The sequence below is a fragment of the Pseudophryne corroboree genome, chromosome 4 (genome assembly GCF_028390025.1).
Source record: "Pseudophryne corroboree isolate aPseCor3 chromosome 4, aPseCor3.hap2, whole genome shotgun sequence".
NCBI classification, from domain to species: Eukaryota; Metazoa; Chordata; class Amphibia; order Anura; family Myobatrachidae; genus Pseudophryne; species Pseudophryne corroboree.
Window position 1 is genome coordinate 778,718,136 of NC_086447.1, and position 23,028 is coordinate 778,741,163.

General features: G+C 45.3%; 1 protein-coding gene and 2 pseudogenes across 1 annotated transcript in view; 2 read left to right on the forward strand and 1 right to left on the reverse strand.

The window, feature by feature from the left end:
- Positions 1–6,760: 6,760 nt before the first annotated feature.
- Positions 6,761–6,879, reverse strand: LOC134912151 (5S ribosomal RNA; annotated as a pseudogene).
- A 1,722-nt stretch (positions 6,880–8,601) lies between these two features.
- LOC134911955 (5S ribosomal RNA) lies at positions 8,602–8,720 on the forward strand (annotated as a pseudogene).
- A 10,271-nt stretch (positions 8,721–18,991) lies between these two features.
- PRPH2 (peripherin 2) overlaps positions 18,992–23,028 on the forward strand; it is a 121,187-nt gene continuing 117,150 nt past the window's right edge. Inside the window, exon 1 of the mRNA XM_063919807.1 lies at positions 18,992–19,572. Coding sequence (XP_063775877.1) covers positions 18,992–19,572 — 581 coding nt within the window. The remainder of the gene's footprint in view (positions 19,573–23,028) is intronic.

Consider the following 23,028-nt stretch of genomic DNA (forward strand, 5'->3'; position numbering starts at 1 on the left):
ATTTAAATTTTGACACAATAAACCATCAACAAACATTTCATTGTCATGATTTTTGAGTATTTATCTAGTGTGCAGAAATGCCTGTATAACTGCACAATACACAAAGGGGGAGTTGCACTTAACATTGGAGAGTGATAATGTGGAGAGAGATAAAGTATCAACCAACCAGCTCCTGTCATATTTCAAACACAGCCTGTAACATGGCAGTTAAGAGCTGACTGGCTGGCACTTTATCTCTCTCCACTTTATCCCTTTCCAAGGCTTAGTACATCTGCCCCTAAGTCTGTTAATTTTAAAGCAGAGAACAAAACATTATATGACTGCAGGTAATACAGCAAAGTTGACAGGCACACGTACTGTAGCTAGTATACTCCGTCTATACTACAATGCATATCGGGGGGTAATTCAGACCTCATCGTAGCAGCAAATTTGTTAGCAGTTGGGCAAAACCATGTGCACTGCAGGTGGGGCAGATATAACTAGAGATGAGTGGGTTCGGTTCGTCAAGATCCGACCCCCCCCCCCCCCCCCTTCCGAACTTCACGTGTTTTACACGGGTCCGAGGCAGCCTCGGTTCTTCCTGCCATGCTCGGTTAACTTGAACGAGGCCGAACGTCATCATCCCATGTCGGATTCTCGCGAGATTCGTATTCCATATAAAGAACCGCGCGTCGCCGCCGTTTTCACTCGTGCATTGTAGATTGAGCGGAGAGGACGTGGCCACGTTCTCTGCCTGAAAAGCTCAATATCTGTGCTCAGTGTGCTGCATTGTGGTGACCACCAGTATATAGTAGTACAGTACAGTAGGCCATTGCTGTATCTTGCAGCTCCGTGTCAGATTCAGTTCTAGTATCCTGATCAGTGCTCAATATCTGTGCTGCATTGTGGTGACCAGTATATAGTAGTACAGTGCTGCATTGTGGTGACCACCAGTATATAGTAGTACAGTACAGTAGGCCATTGCTGTATCTTGCTGCTCCGTGTCAGACTCAGTTCTAGTATCCTGATCAGTGCTCAATATCTGTGCTGCATTGTGGTGACCAGTATATAGTAGTACAGTGCTGCATTGTGGTGACCACCAGTATATAGTAGTACAGTACAGTAGGCCATTGCTGTATCTTGCAGCTCCGTGTCAGACTCAGTTCTAGTATCCTGATCAGTGCTCAATATCTGTGCTGCATTGTGGAGACCAGTATATAGTAGTACAGTGCTGCATTGTGGTGACCAGTATATGGTAGTACAGTACAGTAGGCCATAGCTGTATCTTGCTGCACCGTGTCACTTCTAGTATCCTGAACAGTGCTTAATATCTGTGCTCAGTGTCAGTGCTGCATTGTGGTGACTAAAAGTCCAGTGTCTTGTGCTGCATCTTGCTGCTGTAGGGTGCTGTGGTAGTGTCCTGTCACTGTGCATAGGTCATCATCATTCCAGTCACAGTGGTATCTGGTATCTATATAGTGGTATCTAATTCCAGACATTACTGCCATCTAATTCCAGATATATTACTGGCATATAATTCCACACATTAGAAAATGGAGAACAAAAATGTGGAGGGTAAAATAGGGAAAGATCAAGATCCACTTCCAGCTAGTGCTGAAGCTGCTGCCACTAGTCATGGCAGAGACGATGAAATGCCTTCAACGTCGTCTGCCAAGGCCAAAGCCCAATATCATAGTAGAGAGCGTGTAAAATCCAAAAAGCAAAAGTTCAGTAAAATGATGACCCAAAAATCTAAATTAAAATAATCTGAGGAGAAGCGTAAACTTGCCAATATGCCATTTACGACACGGAATGGCAAGGAACAGCTGAGGCCCTGGCCTATGTTCATGGCTAGTGGTTCAGCTTCACATGAGGATGGAAGCACTCATCCTCCCGCTAGAAAAATTAAAAGAGTTAAGCTGGCAAAAGCACAGCAAAGAACTGTGCGTTCTTCTAAATCACAAATCCCCAAGGAGAGTCCAATTGTGTCGGTTGCGATGCCTGACCTTCTCAACACTGGATGGGAAGAGGTGGCTCCTTCCACCATTTGCACGCCCCCTGCAAGTGCTGGAAGGAGCAACCACAGTCCAGTTCCTGATCTTCAAATTGAAGATGTCACTGTTGAAGTACACCAGTATGAGGATATGGGTGTTGCTGGCACTGAGGAGGAAATTGACAATGAGGATTCTGATGGTAAGGTGGTTTGTTTAAGTCAGGCACCCGGGGAGACACCTGTTGTCCGTGGGATGAATATGGCCATTGACATGCCTGGTCAAAATACAAAAAAAATCACCTCTTCGGTGTGGAATTATTTTAACAGAAATGCGGACAACAGGTGTCAAGCCGTGTGTTGCCTTTGTCAAGCTGTAATAAGTAGGGGTAAGGACGTTAACCACCTAGGAACATCCTCCCTTATACGTCACCTGGAGCGCATTCATCAGAAGTCATTGACAAGTTCAAAAACTTTGGGTGACAGCGGAAGCAGTACTGACAACTAAATCCCTTCTTCCTCTTGTACCCAAGCTCCTGCAAACCACCCCACCAACTCCCTCAATGTCAATTTCCTACTTAGACAGGAACGCCAATAGTCATGCAGGCCATGTCACTGGCAAGACTGACGAGTCCTCTCCTAACTGGGATTCCTCCGATGGATCCGTGAGTGGAACGCCTACTGCTGCTGTTGTTACTGCTGGCGCTGCTGTTGTTGCTGCTGGGAGTCGATCGTCATCCCGGAGGGGAAGTCGGAAGACCACTTGTACTACTTCCAGTAAGCAACTGACTGTCCAACAGTCCTTTGCAAGGAAGATGAAATATCACAGCAGTCATCCTGTTGCAAAGCAGATAACTCAGGCCTTGACAACTATGTTGGTGTTACACGTGCGTCCAGTATCCGCCGTTAGTTCACAGGGACTTAGAGAATTTCTTGAGGTAGTGTGTCCCTGGTACCAAATACCATCTAGGTTCCACTTCTCTAGGCAGGCGATACCGAGAATGTACACAGACGTCAGAAAAAGAGTCACCAGTGTCCTAAAAAATGCAGTTATACCCAGTGTCCACTTAACCACGGACATGTGGACAAGTGGAGCAGGGCAGACTAAGGACTATATGACTGTGACAGCCCATTGGGTAGAAGTATTGCCTCCCGCAGCAACAACAGCAGCAGCTGCACCAGTAGCAGCATCTCGCAAATGCCAACTCGTTTCTAGGCAGGCTACGCTTTGTATCACCACTTTCCATAAGAGGCACACAGCTGACAACCTCTTACAGAAACTGAGGAACATCATCGCAGAATGGCTTACCCCAATTGGACTCTCCTGGGGATTTGTGACATCGGACAATGCCACCAATATTGTGTGTGCATTACATGTGGGAAAATTCCAGCACGTCCCATGTTTTGCACATACAATGAATTTGGTGGTGCAGAATTTTATAAAAAACGACAGGGGCATAATGGAGATGCTGTCGGTGGCCCAAAGAATTGCAGGCCACTTTCAGCATTCAGCCACCGCGTGCCGAAGACTGGAGCACCAGCAAACACTCCTGAACATGCCCTGCCATCAGCTGAAGCAAGAGGTGGTAACAAGATGGAATTCAACCCTCTATATGCTTCAGAGGATGGAGGAGCAGCAAAAGGCCATTCAAGCCTATACATCTGCCTACGATATAGGCAAAGGAGGGGGAATGCACCTGACTCAAGCGCAGGGGAGAATGATTTCAACGTTGTGCAAGGTTCTCCAACCCTTTGAACGTGACACGCGTGAAGTCAGTTCAGACACTGCCAGCCTAAGTCAGGTCATTCCCCTCCTCAGGCTTTTGCAGAAGCAGCTGGAGAGATTGAAGGAGGAGCTAAAACGGAGCTATTCCGCTAGGCATGTGGGACTTGTGGATGGAGCCCTTCATTCGCTTAACCAGGATTCACGGGTGGTCAATCTGTTGAAATCAGAGCACTACATTTTGGCCACCGGGCTCGATCCTAGGTTTAAAGCCTACGTTGTATCTCTCTTTCTGGCAGACACAAGTCTGCAGATGTTCAAAGACCTGCTGGTGAGACACTTGTCAAATCAAGCGGAACGTGACCCGCCAACAGCTCCTCCTTCATTTTCTCCCGCCACTGGAGCTGCCAGGAAAATGATCAAATTTCCAAAACCACCCGCTGGCGGTGATGCAGGGCAGTCAGGAGCAAGTGCTGACATCTGGTCCGGACTGAAGTACATGCCAACAATTACTGACATATCGTCTACTGTCACAGCATATGATTCTGTCACCATTGAAAGAATGGTGGAGGATTATATGAGTGACAGCATCACTGTAGGCATGTCAGACAGTCCGTATGTATACTGGCAGGAAAAAGAGGCAATTTGGAGGCCCTTGCACAAACTGGCTTTATTTTACCTAAGTTGCCCCCCTCCAGTGTGTACTCCGAAAGAGTGTTTAGTGCAGCCGGTCACCTTGTCAGCGATCGGCGTAGGAGGTTACTTCCAGAAAATGTGGAGAAAATTATGTTCATCAAAATGAATTATAATCAATTCCTCCGTGGAGACATTCACCAGCAATTGCCTCCAGAAATTACACAGGGACCTGTGATGGTGGATTCCAGTGGGGACGAATTAATACTCTGTGAGGAGGGGGATGTACACAGTGAAAGGGGTGAGGAATCGGACGATGAGGAGGAGGACATCTTGCCTCTATAGAGCAAGTTTGTGCAAGGAGAGATTGATTGCTTCTTTTTTGGTGGGGGCCCAAACCAACCAATCATTTTAGCCACAGTCGTGTGGCAGACCCTGTCGCTGAAATGATGGGTTTGTTAAAGTGTGCATGTCCTGTTTATACAACAACATAAGGGTAGGTGGGAGGGCCCAATGACAATTCCATCTTGCACCTCTTTTTTATGTATTATTTGCATCATGTGCTGTTTGGGGACTATTTTTTTAAGTGGCATCCTGTCTGACACTGCAGTGCCACTCCTAGATGGGCCAGTTGTTTGTGCCGGCCACTTGGGTCGCTTAGCTTAGTCATCCAGCGACCTTGGTGCAAATTTTAGGACTACAAATAATATTGTGAGGTGTTCAGAATAGACTGGAAATGAGTGGACATTATGGTTATTGAGGTTAATAATACTATAGGCCCAAAATTACCCCCAAATTCTATTATTTAAGCTGTTTTTGAGGGTTTAAAAAAAAACACCCGAATCCGACAAAAATTCTTAAGGGAGGTTTTGCCAAAATGCGTCCGAATCCAAAACACGACCGCGGAACCGAATCCAAAACCAAAACACAAAACCCGAAAAGTGGCAAGTGCACATCTCTAGATATAACATGTGCAGAGAGAGTTAGATATGGGTGGGTTATTTTGTTTCTGTGCAGAGTACATACCGGCTGCTTTATTTTTACACTGCAATTTAGATTTCAGTTTGAACACACCCCACCCAAATCTAACTCTCTCTGCACATGTTATATCTGACACCCCCCCCCCCCCCCCCCTCCCTGCAGTGCACATGGTTTTGGCCAACTGCTAACAAATTTGCTGCTACGATCAGGTCTGAATTACCCCCATCATAGTACACAATTACCCTCTCACCATAAATTGCTATATCATACCTCCCAACATTACCCTCTGCTTCTGGACTTTTCTCTTAATTTATGATTGCCAGTACCTGTGCTGAAACACCTTTCTTATCCATTAACCTGTTCAACACAGGTGCCGGCAATCATAAATTAAGAGAAAAGTCCAGAAGCAGAGCATTGTGTCCCTCCTGGAGAGGGTCATGTTGGGAGGTATGCTATATTGTATTATACATAAACTATAACACATACTGTTGTGAGGAAAGCCGGATATTATGAACTCTTGCCAAGAGAGTGAAACGTCAGATACCTACTGCCCACAGAGGTATCATGCACTGTGCATAGTTTTTATGGCAGAATAACTACATACAGTAGTGTGCAAAACCAAAAGATTGGTTAGGACATAAAAAGCCTTTATAGTATAATATGTTAATGTCTTGTGTAAATAATATTGTTAAACTGTTCCTGGCACTAGTGGTGTTTAAATTTTGCCAGGTGGTTTTCCTGTGTAAATAGTTCTTTATAAATATTAAGTTATTATGAAAGACATGTGGAAGGCCAGTTGGACAGTTCAGCAACCCTAAGCTATACAGATCTCCTGGCCTTGCCAATGCTACAGCTATCAGCAAGGGCATGTGCAATGGAAGTGTATACTATAAAGTGCCACGAGCCGTTCAAGGATGCCAGAGCAGCAGCATACCTGGTAGCTTTCTGCCACGAGGAGACAGATTTAGGAGTAAGTGGGAAGTATTATGATATTGAGGAAGTCTATCCCCAAAAATATGAAGATCCATCTGCAGTCAATCAAGCTAACTATAGTATCTAAATGTCAATAGGTGACTAATGACTTAAAAATAATAAAGAAGTAGTCTTTGTTTCTGCTCTTATGGGATACGACGAGACTCAGTATACCCTTGTGTGCCCTATATATAGGAAATTATTGCTGAAATGTTCAGATCTTTGTTATGCCTAGATAACTGCGTATTGGAAGGTAGCTACATATTAAACTACTTCCGTCTGCCCAAGATCAGTACAAACTGTGTTTGTATTAATGCACCCTTAGTTGGGTTATGTAAGTGGGTGGGAAAACCCACTGTATAGGAAAATCTGATAAGAAACCCTGGTCAGGGATAGTTCATGGCGATTGAGGATACAAAGGTAAGGAAATAGAGTATAAGTGGTGATACTGCTGTTGGTGTTCTTCTAACAGGGAAGAATGCCTCCTACTCCACTGGGTATTCCCTAGCGGTCGCCCATCTAGGTACTGACCCAGCCCGCCTTCGTTTAGCTTCCAAGATCGGACGAGATTGGGCGTGAGCGCAGGGGTATGGTCGTAGAAAGATTTGACCCTGTGCCACCAATGAGAGTGCACCGAAACAGAGGAATGGAGTATTTCTTCAAGAGAGTTTGGGATAGGATAAGGTGGTAGCTGCAGTGGGAGAAAGGTTGCAGCGGTTAGATCAGTGTGAATCTGCTGTCCACGTTAGACTGAGGAGACGTGTCCCCTGGGGGGCCCCGCTCCCCAGAATCGTGGATGAGAGTTCACAGAAGGAAGACAGATGGAAATTGGAGGGGGTGTAGGGTGGGACGATGGGTGCTGAGCAAAAAGGATGATGGCATGTAAAGTGTTGAAAACAAGGAAAAACCCTTGCTGGTTAGACTGTTACATGCTGTTTGAACCAAGTTGGACAGGAACAGAGCTTGGACAGGAACGGGCTTGTTCACTTCCATTCTGAGCTCATGGGCTTCCATTCTGAGCTCAATGATGCTCAGAATGGAAGTGAACAAGCCCGTGACCGGGTGAAACGCGTTTTCCTCATGGGCACCTGCCTCTCTGACCTTTGAAATGGGTGATATTTAATACCTTACTGATTTAGAACCAATATTGAGCAGAACAATTCTGCATACATATAAATATATTTCTTATGGTACCAAGACTGCTGGGATCGCCAGCCTTGCCCTTTTTTCCATATATTTATTTTTTGTGCCATTAACACTGCTGGCTCAGCCAGCCAGGGTGCTTATATAGACAGGTCCCCTGATGGGTACCTGCCTGTTGATTTTTTTGATTCCTCATGGGCACCTGTCTCTCTGATTTTTGAATAGGTGATATCTGATACTTTTATTGACCTAGAACCAACATCCAGCTAAATAATCCTGCATACATACATATATAGATATTTCTTGGGTGTGATACTATTATTGCTGGCTCAGTTAACCAGGGTGTGTATAGACAGGTCCCTGATGGGTAACTGCCTGCTGACTTTTTTGACTTTTTTGATTCCCTATGGGCACCTGCCTCTCTGACCTGTAAATGGGTGATATCTGATACTTTACTGTCCTAGAACTGATATCTAGCTGAATAATCCTGCATACATATGAATTGTTTACCTTAGCAAACGAATTCTGCAATTGTGAAACAGTATGTGCAACCCTCAGACAATTTTCCATACGAACCCCTGTTCCTGTCCAACTTGGTTCAAACAGCATGTGACAGTCTAACCAGCAAGGGATTTTTCTCTTTTTTCTTGTTTCTAATTACTTTACATGACCTTTAAATGGGTGATGTCTGATACTTTATTGTCTTAGAACCGCTATCTAGCTGAATAATCCTGCATACACATGAATTGTTTACTTCAGCAAACTAATTCTGCAATTGTGTAACAGTGTGTGCAACCCTCAGACAATTTCCCATACGAACCTCTGTTCCTGTCCAACTTGGTTCAAACAGCATGTAACAGTCTAACCAGCAAGGGTTTTTCCTTGTTTTCAACACTTTACATGCCATCATCCTTTTTGCTCAGCACCCATCGTCCCACCCTACACCCCCTCCAATTTCCATCTGTCTTCCTTCTGTGAACTCTCATCCACGATTCTGGGGAGCGGGGCCCCCAGGGGACACGTCTCCTCAGTCTAACGTGGACAGCAGATTCACACTGATCTAACCGCTGCAACCTTTCTCCCACTGCAGCTACCACCTTATCCTATCCCAAACTCTCTTGAAGAAATACTCCATTCCTCTGTTTCGGTGCACTCTCATTGGTGGCACAGGGTCAAATCTTTCTACGACCATACCCCTGCGCTCACGCCCAATCTCGTCCGATCTTGGAAGCTAAGCGAAGGCGGGCTGGGTCAGTACCTAGATGGGCGACCGCTAGGGAATACCCAGTGGAGTAGGAGGCATTCTTCCCTGTTAGAAGAACACCAACAGCAGTATCACCACTTATACTCTATTTCCTTACCTTTGTATCCTCAATCGCCATGAACTATCCCTGACCAGGGTTTCTTATCAGATTTTCCTATACAGTGGGTTTTCCCACCCACTTACATAACCCAACTAAGGGTGCATTAATACAAACACAGTTTGTACTGATCTTGGGCAGACGGAAGTAGTTTAATATGTAGCTACCTTCCAATACGCAGTTATCTAGGCATAACTAAGATCTGAACATTTCATCAATAATTTCCTATATATAGGGCACACAAGGGTATACTGAGTCTCGTCGTATCCCATAAGAGCAGAAACAAAGACTACTTCTTTATTATTTTTAAGTCATTAGTCACCTATTGACATTTAGATACTATAATAAGAGTGCGCCCAAACAAGAGTCATACTTTCTCTCCTGTGTATATACATCTGTTCCCCCTTTTTTGACTCTGGGCGCACCGCCATACGGACAGATAGGAATTTCCATAAATTATGTCCACCTCTGGCTAATATGTGATTTATAACGTACGTTAAATCTAAGGTTGGTGCAGGATCAAAAACCCTTTCTTTTTTGAATCAAGCTAACTAGACAGGTTTGTCAAGCACAACAGCACTCATGGGCGTCACTATCCTTAGTTTCTGTATTAGTTCCAAAAATCCAGCTATTAATGAACTGGAGAGTTAGCTTTGCACCAGCTGGAGGCCAGAATAAGGAAAGTAGAGGTTGGGGTACTAATGTTTTGCTAGGGAATGAGTTAGAATCAAGAGTCAGCTATCCCTTCAGCCACAGTAATAGGAGCATTACTGGGATCAGCTTCCATGATCCCTGAATCGCTACTTGTAAGCGATAGTGAACACCTGATTAATATGCACAATATTGACTTCAACTTAATGGAGCTTTCAGGAAAATCCAAAGGACAAACCCATCACTAGCAGGGTTTGAGGTGCTGCCAACAGGACTGAGGACCACGTCACTGAGAAAAGGTTTGTGCGAGAGGAACGGTGACTATATAGAGTATCAACAGGGATGGACAAGATTGAACCAGAGCTAACTAGAAGAAAATTGGCTATTCTGCAATGGCACCATGAGCTCCATAGCAGATCAGTTATGAGTATGGAAGATTCATGCCCGATTTTTTTGGGCTTGGAATCAAGCAGGACATAAAGCACCATCGCATTTCCTACAAGATTTGCCAGCATTTTATGGGTTCTCCACACTGCATGCCCCTCCAACTGATGCCCATAATTAGTGAGCCCTTCTAAGATCATTATTTATTAATTAGGTAAACCCAGAGAGACTGAGTAACAATTTATACCAACTGCGGTTGACAACATGTCTAGGAATCCAGAGACTGCAGCTCTGGCATCCAAACCAAGATGCTTAACATGTTGTTCAGGCTCTCATGGATATCTTCAGTCATTTAGGGTTTCCACTGGAACTAACAACTGACCAAGGGACGCAATTTCAAAGAAAGGTAGTCCAAACTATGTGGGACAAGCTTGAAATACATCCAGTATGCCCCACTCCATACCAGCCACAAACTAATGGACTGTGCAAGTGGTTCAATGGCACCCATTTCGCCATCAAACTTGGGCCAGATTAGTGGCTCATTATGTCGAATATGATGTAATATGATTAATTAAGATACCGTTTTGCAGGGTGAGGCCCAATGTTTCAGCCATGATCAAGCAAAAGGTTAATAAAACCTGGAAATTTGAATCATTGTGCCATTCAAGAGCCTATGGACTGCTGGTGCAGTGTTAGTGCCTAAAAAGGATGGCAGTAGGTGCTTTTGCACAGACTACAGGTGACTGAACAAATTGACAGTGACAGATGCATATCCTATGCCACAAGAAAATGAGCAACTGGACAGGTTGGGGGTGGCCTGCTTTTTGTCCACTTTAAAACTTAGGGCCTAATTCAGACCTGATCGCAGCAGCAAAATTGTTCTCTAATGTGCAAAACCATGTACACTGCAGGGGGTTGGGGGGGGGGGGGGGCAGATATAACATATGCAGAGAGAGTTACATTTGGGTGAGTTATTTTGTTTCTGTGCAGAGTAAATACTGGCTGCTTTATTTTTACACTGAAATTTAGATTTCAGTTTGAACACACCCCACCCAAATCTAACTCTCTCTGCACATGTTATTTCTGTCCCACCTGCACTGCACATGGTTTTTCCCATTAGAGAATAATTTTGCTGCTGCGATCAGGTCTGAATTAGGCCCATAGTAAGGGGAACTGGCAGACGCCCTCTACCAAGGAGCGTTCAGCATTTGCAACCCCATTTGGGTTCTTTGAGTTTCCGCATATTCCTTTGGAATGAAAATTACTCCAGCTGACAGTGTACCAAGGATTTGCCAAGGCGTAACTGGATAATATAGCTATATTCAGAGAAACTCGGTATAAACACTTGTCTCTGACTCCTCCCATGTATAGATGCATTACCATATCTACCCTCAGCCCTATAACGATGCTCTCCTATATCACCCCACCTCAAAATTAATTTACCCACATACCTGTAGTGTCTGCTGACAATCAGCTTTACTATTGCAGAGAAAGAGTAGTAGAGCCGCTGAGAGGAGTGCTCTCTTCTCTTGTAGTCTATGAGAGTACGCAGGGCTTTACTTAACAACAAGGCACAACCATTATGCTGTCTATAGATGGCATTGGTGGTATAGTAGAGATGAGCGGGTTCGGTTTCTCTGAATCCGAACCCGCACGAACTTCATGTTTTTTTTCACGGGTCCGAGCGACTCGGATCTTCCCGCCTTGCTCGGTTAACCCGAGCGCGCCCGAACGTCATCATGACGCTGTCGGATTCTCGCGAGACTCGGATTCTATATAAGGAGCCGCGCGTCGCCGCCATTTTCACACGTGCATTGAGATTGATAGGGAGAGGACGTGGCTGGCGTCCTCTCCATTTAGATTAGGAGAGAGAGAGAGAGAGAGATTGACCTGAGGCTGATACTGTAGAAGAGAGTGCAGAGTTTAGTGACTGACCACAGTGACCACCAGCAGTGCAGTTGTTTTATTTAATATATCCGTTCTCTGCCTGAAAAAAACGGTACACACAGTGACTCAGTCACATACCATATCTGTGTGCACTGCTCAGCCCAGTGTGCTGCATGCCTGCATCATCTATGTATATATTATATATCTGACTGTGCTCAGCTCACACAGCTTATAATTGTGGGGGAGACTGGGGAGCACTGCAGTGCCAGTTATAGGTTATAGCAGGAGCCAGGAGTACAAGACAGTCACATACCATATCTGTGTGCACTGCTCAGCCCAGTGTGCTGCATCATCTATGTATATATTATATATCTGACTGTGCTCAGCTCACACAGCTTATAATTGTGGGGGAGACTGGGGAGCACTGCAGTGCCAGTTATAGGTTATAGCAGGAGCCAGGAGTACATATTATATTAAAATTAAACAGTGCACACTTTTGCTGCAGGAGTGCCACTGCCAGTGTGACTGACCAGTGACCTGACCACACTGACCACCAGTATAGTTAGTAGTATACTATATTGTGATTGCCTGAAAAAGTTAAACACTCGTCGTGTGACTTCACTTGTGTGGTGTTTTTTTTTTTATTCTATAAAAAACTCATTCTGCTGACAGACAGTGTCCAGCAGGTCCGTCATTATATAATATATATACCTGTCCGGCTGCAGTAGTGATATATATATATTTTTTATATCATTATTTATCATCCAGTCGCAGCAGACACAGTACGGTAGTTCACGGCTGTAGCTACCTCTGTGTCGGCACTCGGCAGTCCATCCATAATTGTATACCACCTACCCGTGGTTTTTTTTTCTTTCTTCTTTATACATACATACTACTACATCTCTTTATCAACCAGTCTATATTAGCAGCAGACACAGTACAGTACGGTAGTTCACGGCTGTGGCTACCTCTGTGTCGGCACTCGGCAGTCCGTCCATAATTGTATACCACCTAACCGTGGTTTTTTTTTCTTTCTTCTTTATACATACATACTACGACATCTCTTTATCAACCAGTCTATATTAGCAGCAGACACAGTACAGTACGGTAGTTCACGGCTGTGGCTACCTCTGTGTCGGCACTCGGCAGTCCGTCCATAATTGTATACCACCTAACCGTGGTTTTTTTTTCTTTCTTCTTCATACATACATACTACGACATCTCTTTATCAACCAGTCTATATTAGCAGCAGACACAGTACAGTACGGTAGTTCACGGCTGTGGCTACCTCTGTGTCGGCACTCGGCAGTCCGTCCATAATTGTATACCACCTAACCGTGGTTTTTTTTTCTTTCTTCTTTATACATACATACTACGACATCTCTTTATCAACCAGTCTATATTAGCAGCAGACACAGTACAGTACGGTAGTTCACGGCTGTGGCTACCTCTGTGTCGGCACTCGGCAGTCCGTCCATAATTGTATACCACCTAACCGTGTTTTTTTTTTCTTTCTTCTTCATACATACATACTACGACATCTCTTTATCAACCAGTCTATATTAGCAGCAGACACAGTACGGTAGTTCACGGCTGTAGCTACCTCTGTGTCGGCACTCGGCAGTCCGTCCATAATTGTATACTAGTATCCATCCATCTCCATTGTTTACCTGAGGTGCCTTTTAGTTGTGCCTATTAAAATATGGAGAACAAAAATGTTGAGGTTCCAAAATTAGGGAAAGATCAAGATCCACTTCCACCTCGTGCTGAAGCTGCTGCCACTAGTCATGGCCGAGACGATGAAATGCCAGCAACGTCGTCTGCCAAGGCCGATGCCCAATGTCATAGTACAGAGCATGTCAAATCCAAAACACCAAATATCAGTAAAAAAAGGACTCCAAAACCTAAAATAAAATTGTCGGAGGAGAAGCGTAAACTTGCCAATATGCCATTTACCACACGGAGTGGCAAGGAACGGCTGAGGCCCTGGCCTATGTTCATGGCTAGTGGTTCAGCTTCACATGAGGATGGAGGCACTCAGCCTATCGCTAGAAAAATGAAAAGACTCAAGCTGGCAAAAGCAGTAGCACCGCAAAGAACTGTGCGTTCTTCGAAATCCCAAATCCACAAGGAGAGTCCAATTGTGTCGGTTGCGATGCCTGACCTTCCCAACACTGGACGTGAAGAGCATGCGCCTTCCACCATTTGCACGCCCCCTGCAAGTGCTGGAAGGAGCACCCGCAGTCCAGTTCCTGATAGTCAGATTGAAGATGTCAGTGTTGAAGTACACCAGGATGAGGAGGATATGGGTGTTGCTGGCGCTGGGGAGGAAATTGACCAGGAGGATTCTGATGGTGAGGTGGTTTGTTTAAGTCAGGCACCCGGGGAGACACCTGTTGTCCGTGGGAGGAATATGGCCGTTGACATGCCTGGTGAAAATACAAAAAAAATCAGCTCTTCGGTGTGGAACTATTTCAACAGAAATGCGGACAACAGGTGTCAAGCCGTGTGTTCCCTTTGTCAAGCTGTAATAAGTAGGGGTAAGGACGTTAACCACCTCGGAACATCCTCCCTTATACGTCACCTGCAGCGTATTCATAATAAGTCAGTGACAAGTTCAAAAACTTTGGGTGACAGCGGAAGCAGTCCACTGACCAGTAAATCCCTTCCTCTTGTAACCAAGCTCACGCAAACCACCCCACCAACTCCCTCAGTGTCAATTTCCTCCTTCCCCAGGAATGCCAATAGTCCTGCAGGCAATGTCACTGGCAATTCTGACGAGTCCTCTCCTGCCTGGGATTCCTCCGATGCATCCTTGCGTGTAACGCCTACTGCTGCTGGCGCTGCTGTTGTTGCTGCTGGGAGTCGATGGTCATCCCAGAGGGGAAGTCGTAAGACCACTTTTACTACTTCCACCAAGCAATTGACTGTCCAACAGTCCTTTGCGAGGAAGATGAAATATCACAGCAGTCATCCTACTGCAAAGCGGATAACTGAGGCCTTGGCATCCTGGGTGGTGAGAACCGTGGTTCCGGTATCCATCATTACTGCAGAGCCAACTAGAGACTTGTTGGAGGTACTGTGTCCCCGGTACCAAATACCATCTAGGTTCCATTTCTCTAGGCAGGCGATACCGAAAATGTACACAGACCTCAGAAAAAGAGTCACCAGTGTCCTAAAAAATGCAGCTGTACCCAATGTCCACTTAACCACGGACATGTGGACAAGTGGAGCAGGGCAGGGTCAGGACTATATGACTGTGACAGCCCACTGGGTAGATGTATGGACTCCCGCCGCAAGAACAGCAGCGGCGGCACCAGTAGCAGCATCTCGCAAACGCCAACTCTTTCCTAGGCAGGCTACGCTTTGTATCACCGGTTTCCAGAATACGCACACAGCTGAAAACCTCTTACGGCAACTGAGGAAGATCATCGCGGAATGGCTTACCCCAATTGGACTCTCCTGTGGATTTGTGGCATCGGACAACGCCAGCAATATTGTGTGTGCATTAAATATGGGCAAATTCCAGCACGTCCCATGTTTTGCACATACCTTGAATTTGGTGGTGCAGAATTATTTAAAAAACGACAGGGGCGTGCAAGAGATGCTGTCGGTGGCCAGAAAAATTGCGGGACACTTTCGGCGTACAGGCACCACGTACAGAAGACTGGAGCACCACCAAAAACTACTGAACCTGCCCTGCCATCATCTGAAGCAAGAAGTGGTAACGAGGTGGAATTCAACCCTCTATATGCTTCAGAGGTTGGAGGAGCAGCAAAAGGCCATTCAAGCCTATACAATTGAGCACGATATAGGAGGTGGAATGCACCTGTCTCAAGCGCAGTGGAGAATGATTTCAACGTTGTGCAAGGTTCTGATGCCCTTTGAACTTGCCACACGTGAAGTCAGTTCAGACACTGCCAGCCTGAGTCAGGTCATTCCCCTCATCAGGCTTTTGCAGAAGAAGCTGGAGACATTGAAGGAGGAGCTAACACGGAGCGATTCCGCTAGGCATGTGGGACTTGTGGATGGAGCCCTTAATTCGCTTAACAAGGATTCACGGGTGGTCAATCTGTTGAAATCAGAGCACTACATTTTGGCCACCGTGCTCGATCCTAGATTTAAAGCCTACCTTGGATCTCTCTTTCCGGCAGACACAAGTCTGCTGGGGTTGAAAGACCTGCTGGTGAGAAAATTGTCAAGTCAAGCGGAACGCGACCTGTCAACATCTCCTCCTTCACATTCTCCCGCAACTGGGGGTGCGAGGAAAAGGCTCAGAATTCCGAGCCCACCCGCTGGCGGTGATGCAGGGCAGTCTGGAGCGACTGCTGATGCTGACATCTGGTCCGGACTGAAGGACCTGACAACGATTACGGACATGTCGTCTACTGTCACTGCATATGATTCTCTCACCATTGAAAGAATGGTGGAGGATTATATGAGTGACCGCATCCAAGTAGGCACGTCACACAGTCCATACTTATACTGGCAGGAAAAAGAGGCAATTTGGAGGCCATTGCACAAACTGGCTTTATTCTACCTAAGTTGCCCTCCCACAAGTGTGTACTCCGAAAGAGTGTTTAGTGCCGCCGCTCACCTTGTCAGCAATCGGCGTACGAGGTTACATCCAGAAAATGTGGAGAAGATGATGTTCATTAAAATGAATTATAATCAATTCCTCCGCGGAGACATTGACCAGCAGCAATTGCCTCCACAAAGTACACAGGGAGCTGAGATGGTGGATTCCAGTGGGGACGAATTGATAATCTGTGAGGAGGGGGATGTACACGGTGATATATCGGAGGGTGATGATGAGGTGGACATCTTGCCTCTGTAGAGCCAGTTTGTGCAAGGAGAGATTAATTGCTTCTTTTTTGGGGGGGGTCCAAACCAACCCGTCATATCAGTCACAGTCGTGTGGCAGACCCTGTCACTGAAATGATGGGTTGGTTAAAGTGTGCATGTCCTGTTTTGTTTATACAACATAAGGGTGGGTGGGAGGGCCCAAGGACAATTCCATCTTGCACCTCTTTTTTCTTTTATTTTTCTTTGCGTCATGTGCTGTTTGGGGAGGGTTTTTTGGAAGGGACATCCTGCGTGACACTGCAGTGCCACTCCTAAATGGGCCCGGTGTTTGTGTCGGCCACTAGGGTCGCTAATCTTACTCACACAGTCAGCTACCTCATTGCGCCTCTTTTTTTCTTTGCGTCATGTGCTGATTGGGGAGGGTTTTTTGGAAGGGACATCCTGCGTGACACTGCAGTGCCACTCCTAAATGGGCCCGGTGTTTGTGTTGGCCACTAGGGTCGCTAATCTTACTCACACAGTCAGCTACCTCATTGCGCCTCTTTTTTTCTTTGCGTCATGTGCTGATTGGGGAGGGTTTTTTGGAAGGGACATCCTGCGTGACACTGCAGTGCCACTCCTAAATGGGCCCGGTGTTTGTGTCGGCCACTAGGGTCGCTAATCTTACTCACACAGTCAGCTACCTCATTGCGCCTCTTTTTTTCTTTGCGTCATGTGCTGATTGGGGAGGGGTTTTTGGAAGGGACATCCTGCGTGACACTGCAGTGCCACTCCTAAATGGGCCCGGTGTTTGTGTCGGCCACTAGGGTCGCTAATCTTACTCACACAGTCAGCTACCTCATTGCGCCTCTTTTTTTCTTTGCGTCATGTGCTGATTGGGGAGGGTTTTTTGGAAGGGACATCCTGCGTGACACTGCAGTGCCACTCCTAAATGGGCCCGGTGTTTGTGTCGGCCACTAGGGTCGCTTATCTTACTCACACAGTCAGCTACCTCATTGCGCCTCTTTTTTTCTTTGCGTCATGTGCTGATTGGGGAGGGTTTTTTGGAAGGGACATCCTGCGTGACACTGCAGTGCCACTCCTAGATGGGCCAGGTGTTTGTGTCGGCCACTAGTGTCGCTTAGCTTAGTCATCCAGCGACCTTGGTGCAAATTTTAGGACTAAAAATAATATTGTGAGGTGTGAGGTATTCAGAATAGACTGAAAATGAGTGGAAATTATGGTTTTTGAGGTTAATAATAATATGGGATCAAAATGACCCCCAAATTCTATGATTTAAGCTGTTTTTTAGTGTTTTTTTAAAAAAACACCCGAATCCAAAACACACCCGAATCCGACAAAAAAAATTCGGTGAGGTTTTGCCAAAACGCGGTCGAACCCAAAACACGGCCGCGGAACCGAACCCAAAACCAAAACACAAAACCCGAAAAATTTCAGGCGCTCATCTCTATGGTATAGTTCCTATTGCCGGCACTGGGGACCCAGCAAAGCTTTTCAGGCTTTACTGAATCTCAGCCAGGTTGAAGCACAGTGTTAGACACAGCAGAGGATGCCGCAGATGAGGAGACACTACTGGACCTTGCCAGACAGGTCATTAAAGGTAATATCCTTTGGGCCGAGGATGGCCCAAACTGGACCAGGCAGCCCAGACACTGGTTCAAAATAAATATTTTCTGGCCCCCAAAACCCTGGCATTCCAGGGAGCTGCCTACTGGTAGCATGGGCCTGGATCAGGCAATATGCCCATGCCATTGTGTACTGCTTTAGGATACCACTTGTACCCCGTCGCCCCAGGATTTTGCAACTGCTATATACTACTCCAGCACACCACTTACTGTGCACTGATTCCCCTTGCTATCATAAACTGTTATCTATCATCATGAATGATGGGTCTGAAAAAGATGCTAAGGAAAAGAGAACAGAATTACCATTATAATGGCAACCCTGATTCTTGCCTAACAATTTATTACTTTGTAAATGAGAATGGAGAAGCACGTTTCTGAATGTAATATTTCTTGCATGATTGCCAGGCTGTATTTACCTGGGAAAAAGCATCACACTCTGTGAAAGGAGTAATCCAGTAACCAACACGACAAGGATTATACTGCTGATTATCAGGTTGGCAGAGATTCCTTCAAATGGGATGAAGGTGATTAGAGGTATTTAGATGACGTATTGCACATGTAGGTTTAATCATCTGAAACTTTCCTGCTCCGTCAGTGGGACCAGGCCACCAGAAATAGGTGTAGCTGCTCTCAGCCAATTTCCTTTAATGATTGCCCTGTTATTAACACTTTGCTAAAAAAAAAAAAAAAAAAAAAACATTTTCTTCCTCCAGCTTTAGGTTAGGATTGTAAATATGAAAAAACTACCCACTTTTCAGCCACTTCTAGACTGACTGCTGGACCAAAGGGAAATTTCTTCATCCTGTTAACGTTCCATTGACAATTTAAGCAGAACCACAATTTGCATATTGCTAAAATGGCGCTGATGAAAATTACATTTAACCAGAAGAAAAGAGTCAAATTGGCCCAGGGGCTATGGCTCATGAATTGGTTCTGTGTTCTAGCTGCCATCGTCCTTTTCACCATGGGAATATTCCTGAAAGTTGAGCTCCGGAAGCGAAGCGAGGTCATGGATAACGCTGAGAGCCACTTTGTGCCCAATTCTCTCATCTTTATGGGTGTGGTGGCGTGTGCCCTTAACGTGTTTGCTGGAAAAATCTGTTATGATTCACTGGATCCCGGTAAATATGCAAAGTGGAAGCCCATGCTGAAACCTTACCTGGCCTTCTGTCTGCTGTTTAACGTTTTCATCTTCTTCATTGCTGTGGTGTGCCTGGTAACCAGGGGGTCTTTGGAGAGCACCCTTTCTCATGGGCTGAAGAATGGGATGCGTTACTACAAGGATACAGATACCCCAGGGAGGTGCTTTATGAAGAAGACCATAGATTTGCTGCAAATTGAGTTCAAATGCTGTGGAAACAATGGGTATAGAGATTGGTTTGAGATTCAGTGGGTCAGCAACCGGTACCTGGATTTTAGCTCCAAGGAGGTCAAAGAGTGAGTAGAACCTTACAGTCTATATATATATGGTTAATACCTGTACGGGAACTTTTGGGCAAAAAGGATGCATGTGTAACTGGTATAAAGATGTTGTAACCTACAGTAACCCGTTTGAATAATTTGTCTAATATGGTTTCAGTAAAAGTCAGATTAAATGACTGTAAATTACATGATCTTTTTGCTCAGTTATCTGTACCGCATTGTCTTGCATACTGTAGAGCATAGTAGTAGTAGTAGAAGTAGTGTGTGTGTGTGTGTGTGTGTGTGTGTGTGTGTTCACACATATGAACCCTATTTAGGAATAACACTACTTAGTGTATAAATGTGCATGGAGATGGTGGAAACCAGGTTTCAGCCTATATTGGAATTGGACTCATAGACCCAAACACACCTCATATGGGGAAATACATTTTTAGACACAGTTCAACCAATGTTATAAATACCTTTAAACCTAAAAAAGTGATATGTAATAAAGAGACTATCCCGCACCATCATAATAAATGTAGGATATGAATGAGTCTAAATAAAGTAGTATATTTGGAGGAAGACAGTGGTCCTTGGGTAGTAATATTGCGGACTGTGCGGCGCCGGTGACTGGTAATGTTATTGTCAACCAGCGACATGCGGTCAGGGTAGGCAGGGTAAGCAGAGCCTTACCTGTCATACTCCAGTACACTCCAGAGTTTGGACTATAAAAATAATTAGAATAATACAAATATGAAATGTATAACATAAATATTATCTTTGTATTATTCATATCATCTTTGTATTATTCTAATCATTTTTATATAGTCAAAACTCACCACCAAATCATATATACGTGAGTTTACTCACGTATATATGATTTGGTGGTGAGTTTTGACTATAAAATGATTAGAATAATACAAAGATGATATGTAGCTTAGTAAATAGACCCCTAAATCTGGCTCTGATACTAGCCATTGACCTCACCGAACGTAGCTGTTGAATGGAGTACACATATCATTAACATTGTCTACATGTAGTTATTTCATTGGTTTTTGCTGTTTCTAGCTGTTTGTACTTGGTTGTCATTTATGTTACCTTGTATCAGAGTGTGTTGCAGTGTGTCTGCGGGTCTACATACAAACTAAAAGTAAAAACACTGCTAAAAATATTCTTAAGTGTCCTACTTTGACAATTCAAATGCTGTGACCTAATATAGTGTTGGTAATATATTACTGTGTAACTACACTGCTAGTTATAAGGTGCTGTATAAATATACTGGCAGTTATATAGTACTGTATGAATATACTGTAGGTACATAATTATGCGTCAGTCGCTGCAGAAGAGACTTTCTGTCCTGCTTAGGGAATGCTGTGTAAGCAGCAGGCATGCTGCTGGGTTATAAATAGCAGGGAGCTGGCTGATTAGCTCACTATGATCCATGTTTAAGGATTGGGAGCTACAAGGTGAACCAATAGAGAATGTGCACAATGCAAATCAGTACCACATACTGTGATAATGTAGAGAAAGTCTTTTAACCCTTCACAATAGTAAGTAGAGTTTACTGACAATCACTGCAATGAGCCATCCATGCACCTGTTACTTGCAGCATAATATAAGCTTGGTACATTATTTCATGTGATAAGCATAAGGGGTATATTTACTAAAGTGCGGGTTTTCAGAAGTGGAGATGTTGCCCATAGCAACCAATCAGATTAGAGCTATTATTTTCGAGAAAATGCTAGATGTATGATAGGTAGAATCTTATTGGTTGCTATGGGCAACATCTCCACTTCTGAAAACCATGACTTTAGTAAATATACCTCTAAGTGTGTTCTTCTGATTGGGTTGAGCTGAAGCAATGTTTACTTATGCAGTCTATGGGCTCTATCCAGTAACAGTGTCGACGTTACCCTGAATATTGTTGGAGAACATCGAAACAATATATTTTTTCTCTATTCCGCAGCACAACACCCCCCCCCCCCCACACACACACACTCACACACACCCCGTGCTGTTCAGCAAAAAACTTCTCAGGGACAGAGGTTGCATTAAGTCCCCGCCCACTGGGGCTAATTCAGAGTTGATCGCAGCAGCAAGTTTGTTGCAGTTGGGCAAAACCATGTGCACTGCAGGGCGGGCAGATGTAACATGCCCAGAGAGAGTTAGATTTGGGTGGGATATTTTGTTTCTGTGCAGAGTAAATACTGACTGCTTTATTTTCTCATACGTCCTAGAGGATGCTGGGGTCACTTCAAGAACCATGAGGTATAGACGGGATCCACAGGAGACATGGGCACTTTAAGACTTTCAAAGGGGTGTGAACTGGCTCCTCCCTCTATGCCCCTCCTCCAGGCTCCAGTTTAGAATCTGTGCCCAGGCAGACTGGATGCACTCTGAGGAGCTCTACTGAGTTTCTCTGAAAATACTTTATGTTAGGTTTTTTATTTTCAGGGAGTACTGCTGGCAACAGTCTCCCTGCTTCGTGGGACTTAGGGGAGAGAAGTCAGAGCTACTTCTGTGAGTTTAAAGGCTCTGCTTCTTTGGCTACAGGACACCATTAGCTCCTGAGGGTCTGATCGCTAGGTACGCCTAGATGCTCGTTCCCAGAGCCCGCCGTCACCCCCCTTGCAGAGCCAGAAGTCAGAAGACAGGTGAGTAGAAAACAAGAAGACTGCAGTGACGGCTTTGAGGTACCGCACAGCGATCGCACGCTGCGCGCCATGCTCCCACTACACAGCGGCACTACAGGGTGCAGGGTGCGAGGGGGGGGGGCGCCCTGGGCAGCATATCTAGCCTCAATAACTACCTGGCAAGAGCGGACTAAGTGCCAGGGCACTGTCCGGACCCCCGCCAGTATAAAAATTTGTTTAAAAAGAGCGGGTCTGAAGCGCGCCATTACGGGGGCTGAGCTTAGCCCTCACAGCACACAGCCCGGCGCGATTTCTCTACACAAGGTTGCAGAGACGCTGGTCCTTCCTCACACTGCTGAATAAGTTATCAGTGTGACAAACGGGGGTGGGGGCACGGTTTTTTTGGTGCATTTTATGTGAATTATCAAAGCTCTGCAGGTCTGGGGCATTTCTGTGGTGTTTTCAGACCGGGATTGGGCGCTGGGGTGTGGGCTGGCAAAAACTCCCTCTGTGTCTCTCTGGCAGGCTTTACTGTGGGTCTGTCCCCTATAGGCCCAGTGTGTCTGCGTGTGTTGGAGTGCACGTGTGTCGACATGTCTGAGGCGGAGTGTTCTTCCCAGGAGGATACTATGTTAGGGACACAAACGGCTGTGGGAGTGACCCTGTCGGCACCGCCGACACCTGATTGGGTGAATGTTTTGAGTGCTTTGAATACTAATGTGGCTCTGATAAATAAAAGATTGGATAAACCTGAGTCTCAGAACCAGGCATGGAAGAAATCCGTAGAGGATGTGTTGTTTCAAGCACAAACCCCCTCGGGGTCACAAAAACATTAATTTGCCCAGCTGGCAGACAC